Source organism: Rhodamnia argentea, chromosome 1 (genome assembly GCF_020921035.1).
Source record: "Rhodamnia argentea isolate NSW1041297 chromosome 1, ASM2092103v1, whole genome shotgun sequence".
Lineage (NCBI taxonomy): Eukaryota > Viridiplantae > Streptophyta > Magnoliopsida > Myrtales > Myrtaceae > Rhodamnia > Rhodamnia argentea.
The window spans coordinates 29,257,454-29,277,771 of record NC_063150.1 but is presented as its reverse complement, the minus strand read 5'-3'; the positions used below and the strand labels follow the sequence as shown (position 1 = coordinate 29,277,771).

Genomic DNA, 20,318 nt, shown 5'->3' with positions numbered 1-20,318 from the left:
CAATGATCTTCATCAATCATTACGAAGTCATATGCCACTATGGCCTTATGAAAAAGAATATATCATTGTCCGGAAGACTGCTTAAGGCCATATATCGATCTCATAAGTTGGTATATTTTTTGTTCTTAGCCTTCTGTAACAAACCCAACGGGTTGTTTCATATAAATTTCTTCTTTTAATTCTCCACTGAGAAAAAATAGTAGTTACATTCATTTGATATAATTCAAGATCCATACTAGCTACTACTGTTAGAATAAGGCGAATTGAGGTATATCTCACCACATGAGAAAAAAACCTCTTCATAGTTAATTCCTTATTGTTGATTCCCTTTCTCTACTAGGTGAGTCTTATATTTTTCAATTGAGCCATCAGCATTACACTTTTAATGTTGAGAATCCACTTGCTCCCAATGGCTTTGTGTCGGTTCGGAAAATCAACAAGTTCCCAAACTTGGTTTGATCTCATTGACTCCATCTCTTCTTCCATTGCTTGTATCTACTTTTCCTTATCGGGGCAAGTCGGAGCATCATTTACATTCCTTAGCTCGTTCTCTTCTTATGGAGCGATCATGAAAGCTTTACTTTCAATGTCTAAACGTCGACGAGTCGACAAAGAACGCTTTTGCGACTTGTTCGCCAAATGGGTGATTGGACACTTAGTACATAATGCTCCATTACATTTCCACTCAGTAACTTGTTCACCGTATTAGAGATTGTACACTTAGTGCATCATTCTTCATTATGCTCCCACTCGAATCAGATAATGACTACATCTTCTCATCAAGTATTGCAATTGATACTGATTCGAAACAAATTCTCTCTTCTCAAATTACTCCCACTTGGATGATATACCTTAATGATGTCATTATCATGAACTAAGGTTTCAAACAGAAAATAGTTTTCACCTATCTCGTCATTTTTCGAAAAATTATTAACTAAGAATGCGACATCTCGTGATTCAAATTCAGTTATACTTCTAAATTTCGTGCTTACCTATAAACACATACCCTTTCGAGTACTCTCGTTATCTCATGAAGATACTCATTATGTCTGTACGACCCAATTTCCCATACTTGTAGGAGGACTCGTGTGTATAATAAGTGCATCCCCAAGGTTTAAAAAAACTCAAATCTTATTTTTGACATGTTCACAATTCATATGGTGTGGAAGTAACTAATTTAGAAGGCACACAGCTAAGTATCGAGACAGCAATCAACAAAACTTCAGCCCAAAAGGTGATAAGCAAATTAGCTTGTGTCATTATAGACCTAACCATTTTCATTGGGACCTAGTTATTCTCTCTGCAACTCCATTCTGTTGAGGAATGACTGGAATAGTCAAATGTCTTTCTATTCCTTTTTCATCACATAAGCTTCTGAATTGATTAGATGTATTTTCTCGACCTCGATTTTTTTGTCAAATTAATTTTCTACCGTGTTCATAAATTTCTCAAAGTAACTCATGTATCAGATTTATGAGAAATAAAAAACGACATGCCCGAATTGAGTGTAATCATATATAAATGTGATGAAATAAACAACCTCATGCCTTACTCTCATATTCATTAAACCACATATGTCCGAATGGATCAATTGTAAAGGAAACTCAACTCTTGTTCCTTTTCCAAATAGTTTTCTCGTTATTTTTTTCGCCAAGCAATGTTCACAAATAGGTAAATAGACTTTTTCAATATTGCACAATAAATCCTTTTTAGCTTATCTAAATATTCACTATTGGCCAATATAACCCAGCCTAGCATACTATATATCCACATCATTTTCGAAGATGTAAATAGGGACTAACAAACATTCACGTTATTGTACTTAACAATCAACACAATAAAACTATCTAGAAAATATTTAGAACCATAATAACTTGTTTCCAAAGACAAGTCATCACTTTCTTTATGAAAGTTCAAATTGAAATCAAGTTTAACCAATCCTAACACGGAAACAAAATTCCGTCGAGTCTTTGGAGCATATAACACATCATGTAAGAACAGGGTGTAACCAATGCTCATATTTAATTGGCAAGTGCCAATCCATTTAACTTCCACTCAGGAATTGTTTCCCACATTTATCTACTTTGCTCCATATAAAACTCGTTGAAATTCCACGAAGGCATTTCTGTCCTTCGCTACATGGTTTGTGGCCCTTCAGCCTACAGTCCACAAAGGATGATATTCAGTTACAAAAAATGAACCGAAGACATAAGTAACACTCTCAAGTGTACAGAGGGGTTCTACTTTCTTTGGCTCACACTAATCATGAGCAAAGTGACCCTTTTTGTTATAGTTAAAATATTTCACCTTTGAGATGTTTTTCTTGAAAGGACACTTTCCTTTTCCATGTTTGTTAAATTTCGATTTTTATTCTGAAAAATCCGTTCCCTTGTCCTTCTACTTCTTGAACCTACCTTGACACTTACGCTTAGAGCACGAAGTCCTATTGGAGCTAGAACCAGCATAACAAATGTCGATTTCTAGTTTAGCCGTCAAAAAGTGGTCCATCTCTAGTTCAAAACTACGCATATCATCCTCAAAAATCTGTACTTTTCATTGTGGATGTAGTGAACTTTTATATGCACACAGCTATGAGATAGAGAACAGACATCTGTTTGTACTTGCTCGTGATCAATCAAAATGTGGTCCGCATCTTACAGTTCATTTATTATGTTTAACACACGCCACAAAGGTTGTTTCATATTCTGCCTATGAGGCATCATATACGGATCAAACCTTATAGTGATCTGTCTCAACTTGATGACCAATATCTAACCAAACTTAGTTTTAAATACCTTCTACTTGATTTGGCATTTTCATAAATGTCCGAATTCTAGCATAATATCATTTTTCATGCTACTCAGCAATATAATGCGAGCAATAGAGTTTATCTTTTTCCATGCAGCAATGCCTCTTTATACTTTATATGCTGTGCAATATTTCCATCTTCGGGTTCTTCCATAACTAAGTTAAGACTTCTAGTGCTTCTTGCTTTTCTAGCACAAACTGGATTTTCACATTCTAGGTATCATATTTTATGCCGTTCAATTTCTTTCCTTTAATTAGCTCAGCTATGGTATACTATAATGCTATAGCCATTATATCTAAACACGAAGTTCTATAAACATATATTCACGAACTATTAGTACCTAACATTTATGCATTTATTTTACACTAACTAATTATATTAATGGATACTTTCACATAAGGCGTCAGATTCGAAAGTTCACTATGTTCCCAATCATCGTCTAACAATCCTCATTTGAAATTACCTTTCATATAACCATTTATACAAAATTGAGTTTACTAAAGTTACTAAAACTTTATAGACTTCCCCACTCCAATAAAGACCATAAATCTCATAATGATCAACTTATCTTGTAATCATAAAAAATAGCATGGCATGAATTGAGCTAATATACAAATAATTCACGCACTAGATCATACTCAAATTGTGGAATACAAGATATAAATATCAAGGACATTTAATTTCATGCAAAATATTCATAATATTGCATGTAATGAAAAAATAGAAAATTTCGGCATAAATCGGGGATCAAAAGGGTAATGCACGCATCCAAAGCCAAAATTGGCAAATCACCTTGCGAAAGGGGGCAAAAAATAGAATTTCGGGTGCGGAGGGGCAAAACAGGTATTTCACTATCAGGCGCGTGCCACTTGCATGCCTTATTCCGCACGATCAACCCTTTTTTTTTTTTGGTCCAAAATCAGTCTCTTCTTGAACAAGACAATTTATGTTATGTTCTAAGTTTAAATGATTAAAGTCAACATGGCCGAGTGGTAAGTTGCATTGTGGTGTTCGAAGAGGGCGTGGGTTCAAATCCCACTTACAATAGTTGCCTTATTTTTTTTCAGCTGTCGTGCGTGCAGAGCACGCGCCCACTACCCCGTGTGCATGTGCCATAACTGTTCTCGTGCACAACCTTCTTGTTTTTTTTTAATAACTACCGCTGCCCGTGCGCTACCCATTGGACTGCCCGCATATGTCTTGCACGTGGTCTTCTCCTTCTTTAGCACGAATAGAAGAAATTTTCTGCATTTTCCTCTATGCAAGAGCAGCAACTTCGTTCGCCGCTCGTTCCACCGCCGATTCTGCTCCGATAGCCCACATCCGATCAAAATAAATAATATTCTTTGAATACCTCGTCGTCGCGACCATATAGGTCTAAGAATCAACGAAAACGACGAAGGATTTTGCCCGGAATCGAGCAAAAATTGGCTCGGACGTAAACCCTAACCCACAAACATCCTCCACAAGATTCATCTCCAAAGAACAACCAATTGCCAAGAAAACTTAAGGCTTTTGTTCCCCATGGCGATGCGACCATACTTGCCCGAAGTCAGGCGGTGATTCGTCGGGATTTGACCGGAATCGGCTAAAAATCCCTCCAGCCAGAAAAGCCGCAAAAACTATTCACCCAAAAATCCCACAAAATTCACCAAAATTCAGATAATTCAACTACAAACATAGACAATATCAGAATTCAAGAACAAACGCTCCAATACCAATGATGGGAATCAATCCCATTACATACGTAGTGGATTATGTGAAATTAATAAGCCCAAAACCATACTAATTACTGATCGTAAATGAGTACATCACACAAAACATGTACCGTAATTTCTACGGATTAAATGTTAAATGCAGCAAGAGAGTACCGTCATCTACCGATTTCGCATTCGTGTCAAGACTAAGAGGGGGTCGTTGTTTCTCTGTCTTCTCTGTTCTCTGTGTTATCTTTTGTTAGAACCGACGGAGGGGAGAGTAAACGTCACTTGTAAACATAACTATTTTACTTTCATAAATGGATAACTATCTTTAACAGTTATCCAATGTTATAATGGGTGTGGTAGCCTATATGGGCGGACCATGATACTTTCAAGACACCTTATATATCCCAACATTTGATAACACATTCAAATTAAAATTTCAAGAGAGAAACTTAGTTATCGTTGAACTCGTTTCCTTGCAGGTTTGGTGTATATCATGGATGTATATTTGTTCTTAACCCAACAACTACAATAGTGGGGTAACTAATACCTTAAGGACAATGATTGTTATCACATATTAAAGTATCAACGATCTATAACTACTAATCTTCTTCATCAACAATCAAATTTCCCCAACACAACGGGCAATGGATAGCGATGGAGAAGTTTTGGCATAATAATGGTGAAGTTGAAGACAACAAATGTTCGGAAAAGAAGGAAAAATAAAACAAAATAGGCATCGTATCGCCGGTTGTGACATAGAGGACGACCGGTGATGATTGGTGTTTAGGACTTCATCGACCAAAATGATAATTTTCCCCCGACATTTATGTTCATCACCCTTTGGACCACATTAGATGCGCATGTGTGGAGACTCCTAAATTAGAGCAAACAGCCATATAATATCTCATTAGGATCATAGGCAAACAATAATACATCGTTCACCATGGCGAATATAATGGCTTTTCCATTTGACATTTAAACATAAAAAGAGTCAGAAATATCCTGCAAACTATAGCTAAAAAAGAATTTGATCATTCTATAAAACATGCACAAACTTAACGTAATTAAATTTGTCCTTGAGACATGAACTCACGTACCTTAACGACATGTCTTTGAATCGGTGGCACTTGCATCCAAGTCTTGACTATTGAGTTGTAGGGTTTTGTGTTATTTGAAATAGCTTCAGTATGGAAGGAAGTGGAGACTTTCCATCACAAATGTGAATCAAGAAAGACAATGGATAGCCTTCATCTTTAACGGACAATTTTCATTTTTTAAATTTCTAAAGCGTGGGGACAAATTTTCCTAAAGTAATGGTCAAAACTCTCAAGGTATCAACGTAGTGAAATGGGAAATGAAGTGCGGTTGCTTGTGAAATAGGCAAGTCAATGAATTGCCAATTAACATATTGGGAAAAAGCTATAAAAAAAAATCATAAGTTATGCACACTGCATATATTTATCCATTTTTTGTGACACAAAATATTCCGAACTTGCACTCGAATAACATTTATTCTCCGTTAGAGTTTTGCTAGAAATCGCTGTTAAAAACCCACTCGATGTGGCATTATTAATATTTTCCATGGACAAGTGAGGCTAATGTGGCCACAACAGTAAAAGATTAAAAATAAAAATAAAATATGAAAAATGAAAGAAAAAGAAGAGTCAAAGTTATTGTTCATAGACTTCAACATCATGATGGCTTGGCCAAAGCTCTCCGACGCTCGTCCACCGCAGCCCATTGCTGCCAAGACCTTTTGCGACATTGGTTGGTCCTCTCTTGACCCTTCACTAGATCTAGCCATGGTGGCCACTCTAGCTCGAAGCCTGGGCTGAGGGTCCGTGACATTTCAAGACTAATAGTCTTCGAAGCTATCTTTGGACATTTGTGACTCATTCATGACTGGTTTGAGAAATAAGAAGACAAAAATGAAAGAGAACAAGTCAAAGTAGGGGTGAGCAGGGTTCCATAGTAGAATCTAGAACCATGGAACTGGACGGTTCTAGTGTTTGGAGGGTAGATTTCCGGTTCAAAAAATTGGGAAATTTGTTTTGATGGGTAGGTTCCAAGTTCCAAATAGGTGGAATCTCTAACAAGTTTTTGTTTTTTCTTGATATGCATATTCGCGCGATATTGTAGTATTCCATGACTTTCGATGTCAAGTGTGTAGTACGGAACCACTAATCTAAGTTTCCATTTCTAACAATATTTATGACTGAGATTTTTATTTTATTAATATTTCATATTTATTTGTGTGTCTAAATACGAGTTGTGGGTCAAGTGAATTGTCTCAATAAATGATAGTCACTAAAGGTGATGATTCATTGCAATCACACAATTAATAATACGGGTGGAACCTTTGACAGATTAGGTTTCGGGTTCCAAAAAATGAGCAATCTATTCTAATTGGTAGGTTTCAGATTCAAGGTGAAATCTGTGCAAAACCTGAAATCACTCTCCTAAGTTAAAGGTGGGTATACTTTGTGGTTTTTTCTAAACATTTTTTCCAAAAAAAATAAAGCACTAAAAATTACCATTAGGTGATCAACTACTCTATTTTCTTTAAATTGAGTAAACTCAATCTTTCATCTCTACATCTACTCGCGTAGAATAGAAATGTATAAAATTTCCTTGGAAAAATTTCAAATAAGGATCTCAAGTGCTCTCTTTTTCTCAAATAAAAGCTTAAAGTAATCATTATTTCAAATAAGGGCTTGAAGTGCCCTTATTATCTCAAATAAAGGCCTAAAATGAGCATGATTATTTCAAATAAGGGCTTCACCTCCCCTATGGCCGCCGCCCCAATGTAGGTGGGTTGGGGGCGATAGGTGATAGGGTCACGGGCGCCTTGGCAAGGGTCGGCGACCTCGCCGACCAATGGCGAGACTCAACAAGCCCTCACTAGAGTAGGGAGAGGGCCCCAATCCTCTCCTAGATCTAGATGAGGGTCGTTGGCCCTCCCCCGTACCACTTTTGGTCGGTAGGATCGCCGGCCCTCGCCGAGGCACCGAGGACCTTGCCGCCCATTAGCATTGGGGTGGCGGTCATAGGTGAGAGGTAGCTTGTGGGTTTCATTTTTTTTTCACTTTTAGTTTTTTTTTTTAATTTTTGAAAAACTGAAAAAAGGGGAAAACAAATAATATAAAATACTAAATGACCAAAATGCCCCAACTAATGGGTGAGTCAAGCCTTTATTTGAGATCGATAAGGTCACTTCGGGCCCTTATTTGAAATAATGTACACTTTAAGCCCTTATTTGAGATAATGAGGGCATTTTAAGCCTTTATTTGAAACAATATCAACTTCAGGCCCTTATTTGAGAAAATGAAGGTACTTGGGGCCTTTTTTTTTGAAAATTTTCAATTTCCTATAAGGAGGTTTACATAAGGAAAGTACTTCTACCGTGTAATTCATCCGAAAGTTGTCTCACGAAACAAAAAATCGAGATTTTCCTTTCATACAAGTGATTCTCGAGAGCTTAAAAGAATCGATGTGAATTACTTTCTAAGCTCTAGACATCTAATGCGAGATTCAATCTTTGCAAGGTTAAATCACGTGTGCAATTTGTTACTTTACTCTCCCTCTTGATTCATTCTATAAGATTTCCGCATAGAAAAGTATAAAAAAAATCGCCAACTTATGAAAATGGTACCAATTCAGTCCTAAAACTTTTTAATTATGCCAATTTGGTCATACAGACATTCACATAATTTGTCAATTGAGTCTTTCCGACCAATTTTGATTAGAAATTGTTGATGTGGATATTGGTCATTCAACGGAGTAAAACCAAGACCGACGTAGACAATTCTTACAATTTTGTTTTTTCCCTTTCATTTATGTCGGTGAGGGGTAGCAAGCCCTCGCCCAAGGCCATTACGCCATGCCGATTGAGGGCGAGGCGGCCCTCACCTAGATTTGGCATGGGCTGCGACCCTCACCGGTCGAAATGAAAGGGAAAAATAAATTAATAAAAAAATAAAAAGAGTGAATAAAAGAAAAATAAATAATTAAAATATTATTAAAAAATCGTCCACCTTAGCGTTGTCCTTGCCACATATGATGACTAGCATAAATGCTAGCAATTTTCAGTTAAAATTGATCGAATGAGTTGAATTGACAAAATATGAAAATATATATGACAAAATTTGGCATAATTGTAATAAATTTGAGATTTTTTTTTTTATGCTTTCTCCCATTTCCCCCACGGAATTACGCCATGCGATGCCTTTTCATTTGGGACTATGAAATCTCGTGTGAAAAACGTTTCATGGGGAATAGTCCAAATTGGACGAAACGATAACGATGAGTCGTCACGTCGCACGTTGGACCAAGGCAACCCGGTTGTTGAGGAGACCAAGGAGATTTAGTCCACGTCTTTTAACTCCCCATTTGATTTAAAGCAAGATTCTTTGTGCCGCTTGCACGTCACTATGTCAACAAAAGTAGTCTTTAATCTAATGAAGAGCGTGGTGCACACGCATAAGCTTTTTTAATCGACCGACGCTCGGAAGAAGTTAATGCCCTTAAATTTAGGTTTCATTTATTTCAAGGCAAATGAATGATTACGAAAATACCTCTTTAAAGTTGGTTGTAACGGTTACGAAAAACGAACGAAGAAAATTTTCACCGTTCACCAGAAATGCCTAAATATAAGTTTATCATCGGCAATAAATCTTTAATTGATTAACTATTTTAAGTGCCACGAAAGATAATATTTAGGAAAGTATTTTTTGAATAATTCATTTTTTACGAAACAAATAGAGCGTTAATTAAAATTGAGAAAAATTTCAAAAAAGGGCTTCAAGTGCCTTCATTTTCTCAAATAAGGGCTTGAAATTAATATTATTTCAAATAATGGCATGACATGCCATCATTGTCACAAATAGGATGTGAAGAGGATATTGTTTCAAACAAGAACCCGAAGTGACCTTATTAGTCTCAAAAAGGGCATGACTCACCACTTAGAAAGGGCATTTTGGTCATTTAGTATTTAGTATTTTTTTTCCTTTTTCAATTTTTCAAAAATTTAAAGAACGTAAAAGTAAAAAAAAAAAAAACATGAAACACAAGGGGGAGGGCAGCTCTACTACCTGTGTTTTCCTTTTATTATTTTTTAGTTTTAGTTTTTTTTAATTTAATATAATTAAAAATTATATTAGAGTTGTATTTTGACGAAAATATCCCTGATCGATTGGAATATTTAGGCGGCCAACCGGCCGGCAAGGTTGGGCCCTTATTTGAAATTGTCATGGCCACTTCACGCCCTTGATTAAGACATTGATGGCATTTTAGGCCATTATTTGAAATAAGAACCATTTCAGGCCCTTATTTGAAATTGTCATGGCCACTTCACTTGGAGTCCTTATTTGAAATTTTTCTTAAAACTGTTGTAGTTGTTTGTTGCGCCCCTCCCTATTTATGGTATTAATGTGTTGTCCTCTAACATCTCATTCATCACAATTTTTCTCCTCCTAGGCTGTCCTAAGTTAGTGGTCCTTTTGCTTGTGGGTTGGTCCATTTTTAAAGATTTAAGTCGTTTGTGTATTTGCTAGTCAATTTAATTACTTCATTCTCTTAATTTTTGCCTTTCCATATTAGCCTTAAATTTAAGTTTCATCAGGAACATATTCAATTCTTTGTCACTATGATGATACATGGCAAGGTTGATATGGTTTTACTATTCTATAAGGAAACAATGCATTATTGGCAAAAGTTTGAAAGCTTGAGAGGCTCAGATAAGATCACATCCCTCTCTTTACCAGCCTTTTTCATAAAAGGGTGAGAATCTACATATATTAAGAGAGCAAACAAAGGAGAGAATCTTCAATTGGATACAGAGAGAGAGAGAGAGAGAGAGAGGCGGGGGGCATTCACATGGGGGAACTTCAACCTGCCAAGCATATGGGAAAAGCAATTTCTTTTGCCTTCCATCTTCTTTCTCGTCCATCGCTTGCGCTCGATGCCCACCGTTCACATTTCGCTCTTTTCATCGTAATTACACCTCGTGGGTCCTCTCTCTCTCTCTCCCCTTGGCCATAACTCGGAAAAAGAGCAAGCTCTCTCCTTTTCCATCCCCCCCCTCTCTCTCTCTCTCTCTCTCTCTCTCTCTCTCTCACAGAGATCCACCTTCCCTTTTCACATTACTGCTGAAAACCCAGGTTCTGATACCAAAACACATCAACCATCGAGGTTATATACCTGTTGTCCCGTCGAGTCTCGTCCTTGTCCTCTCCTGATTCATTCTCCGATCTTTCTGGGATCTTCTGCATCACCATGGAGGTAGAAGAGGCTAATGGTAAGCACCCTTTTGGTTCTCTGTCCATTTTTTGCTTGCTGTTTCGTTTCAATCTGTGGCCTTTTATTGTTGTAATCTGATCTAAGCGATTGGATGCGAAAGTTTCTTCTGTTTTGGTGGTTCTCCTCTTTCAGCGGAGCCTCATGTTTTTGTCGGTTAGACAAAGCAAAGTAACTGTAGATTACTGTCTAATTGATGGTTGAGTTCTGGAATTCGTCTTATTATTATTTTCAAATCGCTTCACGAGCTTTCATGTGGGAGAGTTAGGTAATAACACAGCAACCGTTCTTTGAAGGAGACACGGCTATGGTTTCGTGTTCCATGCTTTTGCTTTGCTTGATTGGTACCTTTGCAAGCTTTTCCTCTCTCTGTCTCTCTCTCTCTCTCTCTCTCTCTCTCTCTCTACTGTTGTATATGCCATCATGAGTGTGGAGCAAAGTGTGAATTTTTTGGGCAAACTATTTTTAGTTTGCTGGATTTTGTGGTTTTTTCCATTTGGAATGAAGGCGCTCTTTGATAAGCCAAGCAAATTTAATTTCAGAATAGAGAATTTACCCATGGATGATACTCGCGTTGTGTCTGTCATATATTATTAATTTGCTGCTACTTCTTTCCTTTCAGTTGTGGAAGCTAAGGATGGGACTATTTCCGTAGCTTCTGCATTTGCTGGTCATCAACAAGGTAAAATTCCGTAGCTTCTGCAGTTGTTGAAATGGATGTCTCTCTTGGAGAAATTATGGGCGAGATGCATTCAACTCAGATGATCTGCTTTTCTGTTGCAGATGTGACTCCAATTAGATTGTTTGCAGAACTAATAGACATTTCTATGATTGACTGAGATCGAGAATATCGATGTTTTACTCACCGACTTTGTTGGTCATGTTTGGGACAACTTTGCAGCATATGTTTGTTGTCTAATTGTTCTACTTCTTTGTAAAATATGCTGTCTTTAAGTTTTGGTGGCATGCTGAACCAGCTGTGCAGGATAGAGATCACAAGTTCTTAACGAAAGCAGTTGAGGAAGCGTACAAGGGGGTAGATTGTGGGGATGGAGGCCCTTTCGGTGCTGTTGTTGTTTGGAATGATGAAGTTGTTGTAAGTTGTCACAACATGGTTCTAAAGAACACAGATCCAACTGCTCATGCAGAAGTGACTGCCATAAGAGAGGTGAATAACTTAGCAGAGTAATTCTTGTGAATTTAGCTTCAATTGCAGACCTTCTTCTTCATATAATTATTCAGGTTATTGGTTTTTCTCCCCCATGAAAATAAACGGGGAAGGAGCAAAGAAGAATCATATAGAGAGAAAAGAAATGTGGATAGAGAAGAAGATTACTTCGTTATGCATATGTAATCGAGGAATCGGGTAAAACCTGCATAGGCGATTCCAAGCTTAGACTGTTAACTAGTCATTATCCACCAGAGATAAGGCAGAAAGGATCTCATTATATAGTATCATACAGAGAAGAAAACATGGAGCTGCCCTCTAGGATAAAGTGCACTTCTGAGTCTTCTTTATTGTTTGTTGAGTCTGACTCTGAAAATTGCTACTCTGGAGAAAATACTAACCTTTTGAGGATAAACACACACAATATATATATATAGTTTTTTCATGTATCTTCTTTTTTAATGTGCTAGTTGATTTTTGCTCCGTTTCTGTTCCGATTAACTGATGCAAACACAGTAATGCCTCTTCTTTCGAGCCACTTTGTCATGGATAGCATCTCTTGTTGGCTCTTCATCTCATTACTACTATCTCTTGCTTACGTAAGGGCACGACCATTTGTTTTTCTTTTGTTAAAAGTTTTCATTTGGCATTATCATTAAGGTTATGTTACTCTGGTTTCCATTTTACTGGTTCGGTTGCTTTGAAACCTCTGCTTCAAGTCAGTGTTATTAGACATCTACAGTTATCCGGATAGAGAAAGAAACTGGCATATGGTATTCTTCCTCAATTAGTACGTGTAATCTTCTTCCTGCACAGCACCTGTAATTTCTTAAAGCGATAATGCATCAGATTGTTGCCATTTAACCTTTGTTGTTGCACAGAAATATAGGGGTTGTGATGCAGATGTCTGTTTTGACTCGTACCGTGATGCTCTGTGTAAAGCCCTACCACAAAGTTATTTGACCGAGCATTTTGTCTTTGCTCCTCGTTTTATAACCTGCATAAGCTATCCCGCCCAATGATCAATTCACTAGATTCTCAGGAATTTCTGTTCCCATCTCTACCAGGCATGCAAAAAGCTAGGCAGGATTGAGCTTTCGGACTGCGAAGTATACGCATCTTGTGAGCCTTGTCCCATGTGCTTCGGCGCCATCCACCTTTCAAGAGCCAAGGTCTCTCTCTCTCTCTCTCTCTCTCTCAGAGCATTCCTGTCATCAATTGCTCTACTGATCTTCTGGAACATGACATTAACCACTTGCTTGTCAACACAGAGGTTGGTCTATGGAGCTAAGGCTGAGGCGGCTATTGCTATTGGCTTCGACGATTTTATCGCCGACGCTCTGAGGGGAACTGGCTTCTACCAGAAAGCTCAGTTGGAGATCAAGAGAGCTGATGGGAAAGGGGCCAAAATCGCAGAGCAGGTCTTCGAGAAGACAAAGGAGAAGTTCCGGATGTATTGATTCTTCAATTTCTCCTCTTCATTCGTAAGTTACAATCGTTAACTGTTCAGTAACTGACTGGCTTTATTCACATGCAATCATTTGAGAACTGTTCATATCAAGCTACAACACGACGTTGCAACACTTCAATCTGATGTGTGCTTCAAAATGATCAATCCATAATAGCATGATCATGACCACATCTATTAGTTGTGAATTTTTCTACGCACTGTTAAGTGCGTATAGAAAGAGATATGTTCCTGGTTTGCAAATGAGTATATAGACAGGTCGCATGCTCATTTTTATGTCGACATTCCGATTGTTATGCTAACTCTCTGATTTCGTTAGTCTGATATCTCTCGAAACATGAGATACAATTAGGAAAATCCGAGAAATACTTTATTAGAGGTATTAGTGATGTTTTCCCCGGGATGATGTGAGTGTCGAAGATTGATGCAGATTAATCTTCAAGAGTTCCTTTTAGCAGGGCTGATACAATTTTATCTAGATGTGATGAAGAACGCACCTATTCCTGGTTCCTTCTGGTCGTCAACTCAATAAGAACGTCCCATTTCTAGTTGAAACTCCATGTGTGCTTCCCAATATTATCTTCTTTTCCAAGGAATCAAAGCAGAAGACCAAATTCAGTCTTCGGGTGGCGACTCGATGATGTTTACTCCTATTCCGGCTCAAGGGATCGCTGGTCGAAATTTCATTAGCCGACGTAATTTTGCTACATAGATCCACACGAACCTGTCGATTAGCAATACTCGTAAACCGTTTACATCCTAATTAACATGATTGTAGATTACTGATTGGAGAACGAGAACATGGAATTTTCATTCCATTGTGAGAATAAGGGATAATTGTCTAAAAAGTCATTAATCTATTGTACGGCCGTCAATTCTGTTTTAAACTTTAGTCCTAAATATTTTGAAGATTTGATAATTAAGTCTTAAACATTTTTTGGTTAGATTTAAGCATTTCAATTGTGCCTTTTTGGCGATTTACCAATTTTAGTACTAAATATTTTGGTAGTTTGTCAATATAGTCCTAAATTTTTTAAAGTTTTGTCAATTTAGTCATAAACCTATTATTTGTATAATTGGTCGAGAATGCTATATTGACGCAATTGAAAGGTTAATTACTAAATTTGACAAATTATTAAAAAATTAAAATTAAATTGACACAATTGAAAAGTTTATGAGTGTAGGACTTTTTTGGGCAATCATCCGTCAGCATAAGGTTAGTAAAAGGGATGAAAATGAACCATCGTAAAAGATCATAGAAAACCAACTTTTCAATTTTGACGTTGTTTGTTTGTTACTGTCTTATGGCAACAACCATCACGCAATCTCCAAATCCAAGTCTTGATCATCGTTCTATGTTGGGGAACGGACGCAGCAAGATGGGACAAGAGAGGGTTCCTCTCCCCCCACAATCTTATTGCTACTTCTTGTTTGCTTACCCTCAGCTTATCCGGGCCCGGAAGAAAAACCCGGATCCTATCGAGAACTTTTGAAGACTCGCATGGCGTCACGTTTACGATTCAATCCACCGGCTCTCGCTCTTACCACATTTGGATCTCCTTATTTCTTACTCTCGGGTTGAGTAATTTCGACCGACCCGATAATATCGCTGCGCGTGTGATGTCTCCGAGAAATCTCAAACTGACTCGTCGCCATTGGAAATTCACGAATGAAAGTTTCATGTAAGATTAGCAGCATTGTCTGATCTTGACAATCTTGTTTCGGACAAGCGCCCGCTTTCTTTTACCACTTTCTCGGGCAAGTTACATTAAAGATTGTGCCCTTCTTTTTCTCCCCAGTTTTGACTTCAGGTTTTGTCTTGCCCCAACCTTGCACGTGACATTTATTCATAAACCTAATCAGAGACTAGAGAAAACGCATTTATCATTATCTGGTGCAGCTGGTTTTAGTCAGCCTTTCTGCTTCACACGCAAATACAAGGTCCATAGACTCTATACTGTACCCCAGCCTAAACTCGGTACAGCTTTCACAAAGACAATTTCGAAAATCGGAACATTAAGTCGGACCATTTTAGCTTCTAGGACGCAATTTTAATTGTTGTGAGACGATGAAAAGAATTTACACCAAATGTTAGAGTAATCAATATTAAACATGGTCTTCATCTAATAGCTTATTCTCAACAATCATATGGGAGAGATACGAGTTGTTGATGCTTCGACCAAGGGCCTGATGTGTAAGGGTGAGAATGTGTGGAATATGCTAGTCGTGAATTTAAAAGTATGAGGGAAAGTATCGTCCTTTAAGCTAATTTTTGCAATGAGCGATGCCCAAGACCACCAAACATTGATAGATGTTGGGAGATACCTTCTCCCAGGGAGATAATGAGCTAGTTTTTGAGATTAGAGAGGCCTAAGACTACGAGTGCGTAGGAGATACCTTCATCCGAGGAGATCGTTAAGAGGAAGCCCAAATCTTAACACAACTCACCACCGAAAATTGGATCGGTCATCTGATTCCTTCCTAGATATATTCGACCCAACACTAGTAGATGTTGGGAGCGCGTAGCAAACACATTCACCGAGAGAGATCGCTAAGAGGGAGCCCTAATCATAACACAACTCACCGCTCGTAAATCGGGTTGGTCACCGGATTCATTCCTTGAGATATTCATCACCAATCAACTATCGGTTATAATACCTAGAGGGATCTCAAATCCGATCTAGTTGGACCCACATTTACTCAAAAGCTTAAATCAATGAGTTATGGGCCAACTAGAATATATTAAATGCTCAACCCATATCGATTCTCCGATGTGAGATTGTTCTAACACAACTAATACATATATTATAATATCAAACTTCATAAATATGAGAAATTTGGTGGTGCCTGTCTGTGCATCCTGTGAATGCCCACCATCTATGTTGCAGTTGCATGTGTACAGCCTTCCGATTTTTTTGGTTTATTCCCCCACACTTTAATATGTCAAAAAGTCTCTCCCTAAGAATCAATCACCAAAACACATGTTGCCGGGTCAATGGGTGACCTCAAGCTTGAATCTTGGTGCCCCTAGAGTGACTTGGGGTTTGCTGCAGACCTGGGAAAGTAGAAGCTCTTTTGAGTAAAGCAAAAGAGAATAAAATAGGAAAATTGGTTCGGGCCTCTTTAATTGGTCTATGTTTTTTCTTTCTTTTCGCTCATCTTTTCTCGTCGAGACTCGATTAAGGTCTTGTTAAGTCTTGCAAAAGCATTAGAATTATGTGTTTCGACTAAAATGGAACTTTGGCTTATGTGTTGCTTATATAGACTTTGGCAGTGGCAGCCTTTTCACTGGGTGCATTTGGATCATGCGTCTGATTAAGTCGTAATAAAAACCTTTTTCGAGAAACCTTTGATTAACTCTTAAAGGAAGATCCTGACCTGGAAAAGCAAAATGTTCAGACGATGTTCATGTCTCCTTGCACAAATCCTTTGATTAAGGAAGACGATCTTCGTCCTTTTTTTTTTTTTTTTACTCTTGTTTGAAAGTTTGTGGTCGACATGGAGTGGCCTCAATTAGTTTTTAAAGTGCAGACATCTTGTAGGTTGGTCTTTCCTGATGTTACCCTAGTGTGTGCAGCTAATGAAGTTGATCAAGCTTGAGATGAGCCCTTACCAAATTGAGTTTAGAGAATAATCCCTCATATTCTCACATTATATCAAGAACCCTAGTTCTTTCTTTCCTGTTCACCTTCTGCTGACCTTATTGATCTCAGATGGCCACTTTGAGGATCGTATATTCCTAGATTCAGTGCTTTATTCTATTTGATCTTTTTTTGTCTTTCGGAAATATGAGAGACGGATGTATGAAATAATGATCACTGAGCTTGCATTTATTTTTTCAGATTACAACAGAACAAGATATCACTGTGTGTACCTTACAAAAAAAAAAAAAAAAGATATCATTGTGCATTGCAAATGAGGCGTTGGCTGAGTTGGTGAGATCCCTGGGCCTTAGACAGTTAAATTGATGAGGTCCCAGGTTCGAATCTCTCCGGCCGCGTTGTAGAAAACCTTGGTTACAAAAAAAAAAAGAAAAGATATCACTGTGCATTAAATGCTTAAGATACCTCAAATCTTCTTCTTATATTTTAACAACTTCTTCTGATGGGTATGCATTTAACAATTTGATATGTAATACCTAAAGAAGGCTTATGAAGAAAATGGAAGAAAAGTTTGTTTTCCTGGTCAGCATCACCATGATCCATGTGAACCATCTGTAGTACACCACACCTGATCTAATATATGATCAACACAAACATACATGATAAGGTACTTCATGCAATGTCAATCTCCTGCCTCGATTAGGGGTGGGCTAGCAAGAGAAATTATTCTCTCTCTCCTCCCCCCCTGATGACATGGATGATTGCAGAACGGCTGTGAACAATGATGAAGAAAGTCATTCACCTAGCTATGAGAACCTTCCGAAAGCTCATGCTGAATAGGGGTGAAAAGAGAGCCATAGATAACATGATATTTAGGGACTAATGCAAGAGCTAAAATCAAAGATCAATGACAACGGTTATCCTGCACTTGGAAGAAGTAGAAAAAAGGAGTTAATATAGTGATAATTTGGTTCTTCGTTACACTAGTAAATAGTGGAGAAAATTATTTTATCCCTCGTCCTTACAAAAAATAAAGTAAAATAAAAAATAGGAGTAATCAATTTTGACACATTCACTTAAAAAAACCGTATATGCTTCAATAACGCATAAGATCATAATTTCAATTGGGGTAAACAGTCCAATCAATCCTAACTTTACTGTACTTATGACGATTTGGTCCTAAATATTTTTTATATTGTCAACTTAGTCCTAAATCTTTATGCGAAATTCTAATGTAGCCTTTTCGACTAATTTTCGTGAAAAATCGCTGTCGTGGTAGTGTTTCACATGCAACATTTGAGAACTGTTCATATCAAGCTACAACACGACATCGCAACACTTCAATCTGATATGTACTTTAAAATGATCAATTCATAATAGCATGACCATGATCACATCCACTAGTTGCGAGTTTTTCTGTGCAATGTTGAATGCGAGAAGTGGGTAGATAAAGAGATATGTTCCTGGTTTGCAAATGAGTATATAGACCGGTCGCATGCTCATTTTCATGTCGACATGACGATTGTTATGCTAACTCGCTGATTTCGTTAGTCTGATTTCTCTTGAAACATGAGATACAATTAGGAAAATCCGAGAAAAGAGGTATTAGTGATGTTTTCCCCGCGATGATGCGAGTGTCGAAGATTGATGCAGATTAATCTTCAAGAATTCCTTTCAGCAGGGCTGATACAATTTATCGAGATGCGATGAAGAACGCATCTATTCCAGGTTCCTTCTCGTCATCAACTGAATAAGATTTCACTGATGAAACTCCATGTGTGCTTCACAATATTATCTTCTCTTCCAAGGAAACAAAGCAGAAGACCAAATTCAGTCTTCGAGTGGCGACTCGGTCATGTTTACTCCTATTCCGGCTCAAGTGGGTTGCTGGTCGAGATTTCATTAGCCGACATATTTCTGCTACATAGATCCACATGAACCTGTCGATTAGTAACACTTGTAAACCGTTTACATCTTAATTAGCATGATTGTAGATTACTGATTCGAGAACGAGAACCTGGAATTTTCGTTTCATTGCAAGAATAAAGGATAATTGTCTAAAAGTCATTAATCGATTGTACGACCATCAATTCAGTCTCAAACTTTAGTCCTAAATCTTTTGACGATTTGAAATTTCAGTTTTGAACATTTCAATTGTACCCTTTTGGCGACTTGCCAATTTAGTACTAAACATTTTGGCGGTTTGTCAATATAGTCCTAAATCTTTTGAAGTTTTGCCAATTTAATCATAAACCTATTATTTGGATAATTGGCCGAGAGGGCTACGTTGACACACAACTGAAAGGTTTATAACAAAATTTGACAAATCACCAAAAAATAAAGACTAAATTGATACAGTTGAAAAGTTTAAGACTGTAAGACTTTTTTGGACAATCATCCCGTGAGCATAAGGATGGTAAAACGGATTAAAATGAACCATTGTAAGAGATCATATAAAACCAACTTGTCAATTTTGACGTTGTTTGTTTGTTACTGTCTTACGGTAACAGCCATCACGCAATCTCCAAATCCAAGTCTTGATTATCGTTCTATGTGGGGGAACGGACTCAGCAAGACGGGACAAGAGAGGGCTCCTCTCCCCGCACAATCTTATTGCGACTTCTTGTTTGCTTGCCCTCGGCTTATCCGGGCACGTAAGAAAAACCCCGGTTCCTATCGAGAACTTTTGAAGACTCACGGCATCACGTGACGATAACGGCAATCCACCGGCTCTCGCTCTTACCGCATCTAGATCTCCTTATTTCACACTCTCGGGTTGAATAATTTCGACCGACCCGATAATATCGCCGCGAGTGTGATGTCTACGAGAAATCTCAAACTGACTTGTCGTCGTTGGAAGTTCACGAATGGAAGTTTCGTGTAAGAAGAGCAGCATTGTCGGATCTTGACTATCTTGTTTTGGACAAGCGCCCGCTTTCTTTTACCACTTTCCGGGCAAGTTACATTAAAGATTTGTGCGCTTCTTTTTCTCTCCAGTTTTAACTTCTAGTGTTTCTTGCCCCAACCTTGCATGTGACATTTTTTCATAAACCTAACCAGAGACTAAAGAAAACACATTTATCATTATCTGGGCAGCTGGGTTTAGTCAGCCTTTTTGGTTCACACGCTGATACAAGGTCCGTAGACTCTATACTGTACCCCAGCCTAAACTCGGTACAGCTTTTACACAGACAATTTTGAAATTCGGAACATTAAGTGGGACCATTTTAGGTTCTAGGACGCAATTTTAACCGACCCGAATGTAGCTGTC

The 20,318-nt window shown here is 37.9% G+C and overlaps 1 protein-coding gene across 3 annotated transcripts; it reads left to right on the top strand.

Moving 5' to 3' along the window:
• The first annotated feature begins 10,594 nt into the window (after positions 1–10,594).
• On the top strand, positions 10,595–19,098 carry LOC115747792 (guanosine deaminase). 3 transcript variants are annotated; one of them, XM_048273347.1, is made up of 6 exons: positions 10,595–10,810; positions 11,432–11,491; positions 11,787–11,977; positions 13,045–13,149; positions 13,249–13,461; positions 18,729–19,098. In XM_048273347.1, the coding sequence occupies exons 1-5, from the start codon at positions 10,789–10,791 to the stop codon at positions 13,435–13,437; spliced, it is 567 nt and encodes a 188-aa protein (XP_048129304.1). In that variant the 5' UTR covers positions 10,595–10,788; the 3' UTR covers positions 13,438–13,461; positions 18,729–19,098. The 3 variants fall into 3 exon arrangements, with proteins under 3 accessions (XP_048129304.1, XP_048129305.1, XP_030539941.1); XM_048273348.1 differs by lacking the exon at positions 18,729–19,098 and adding an exon at positions 13,904–14,353; XM_030684081.2 differs by lacking the exon at positions 18,729–19,098 and having other exon boundaries at positions 13,249–13,621.
• The last annotated feature ends 1,220 nt before the right edge of the window (positions 19,099–20,318 follow it).

Excerpts from the sequence above, each read along its gene's own strand:
- LOC115747792 (XM_048273347.1), top strand. The coding sequence starts at position 10,789 with ATGGAGGTAGAAGAGGCTAATG. Across the intron at positions 11,978-13,044 it reads AAGTGACTGCCATAAGAGAG|GCATGCAAAAAGCTAGGCAG; the intron begins GTGAATAACTTA and ends CATCTCTACCAG. Across the intron at positions 13,150-13,248 it reads TCCACCTTTCAAGAGCCAAG|AGGTTGGTCTATGGAGCTAA; the intron begins GTCTCTCTCTCT and ends TTGTCAACACAG.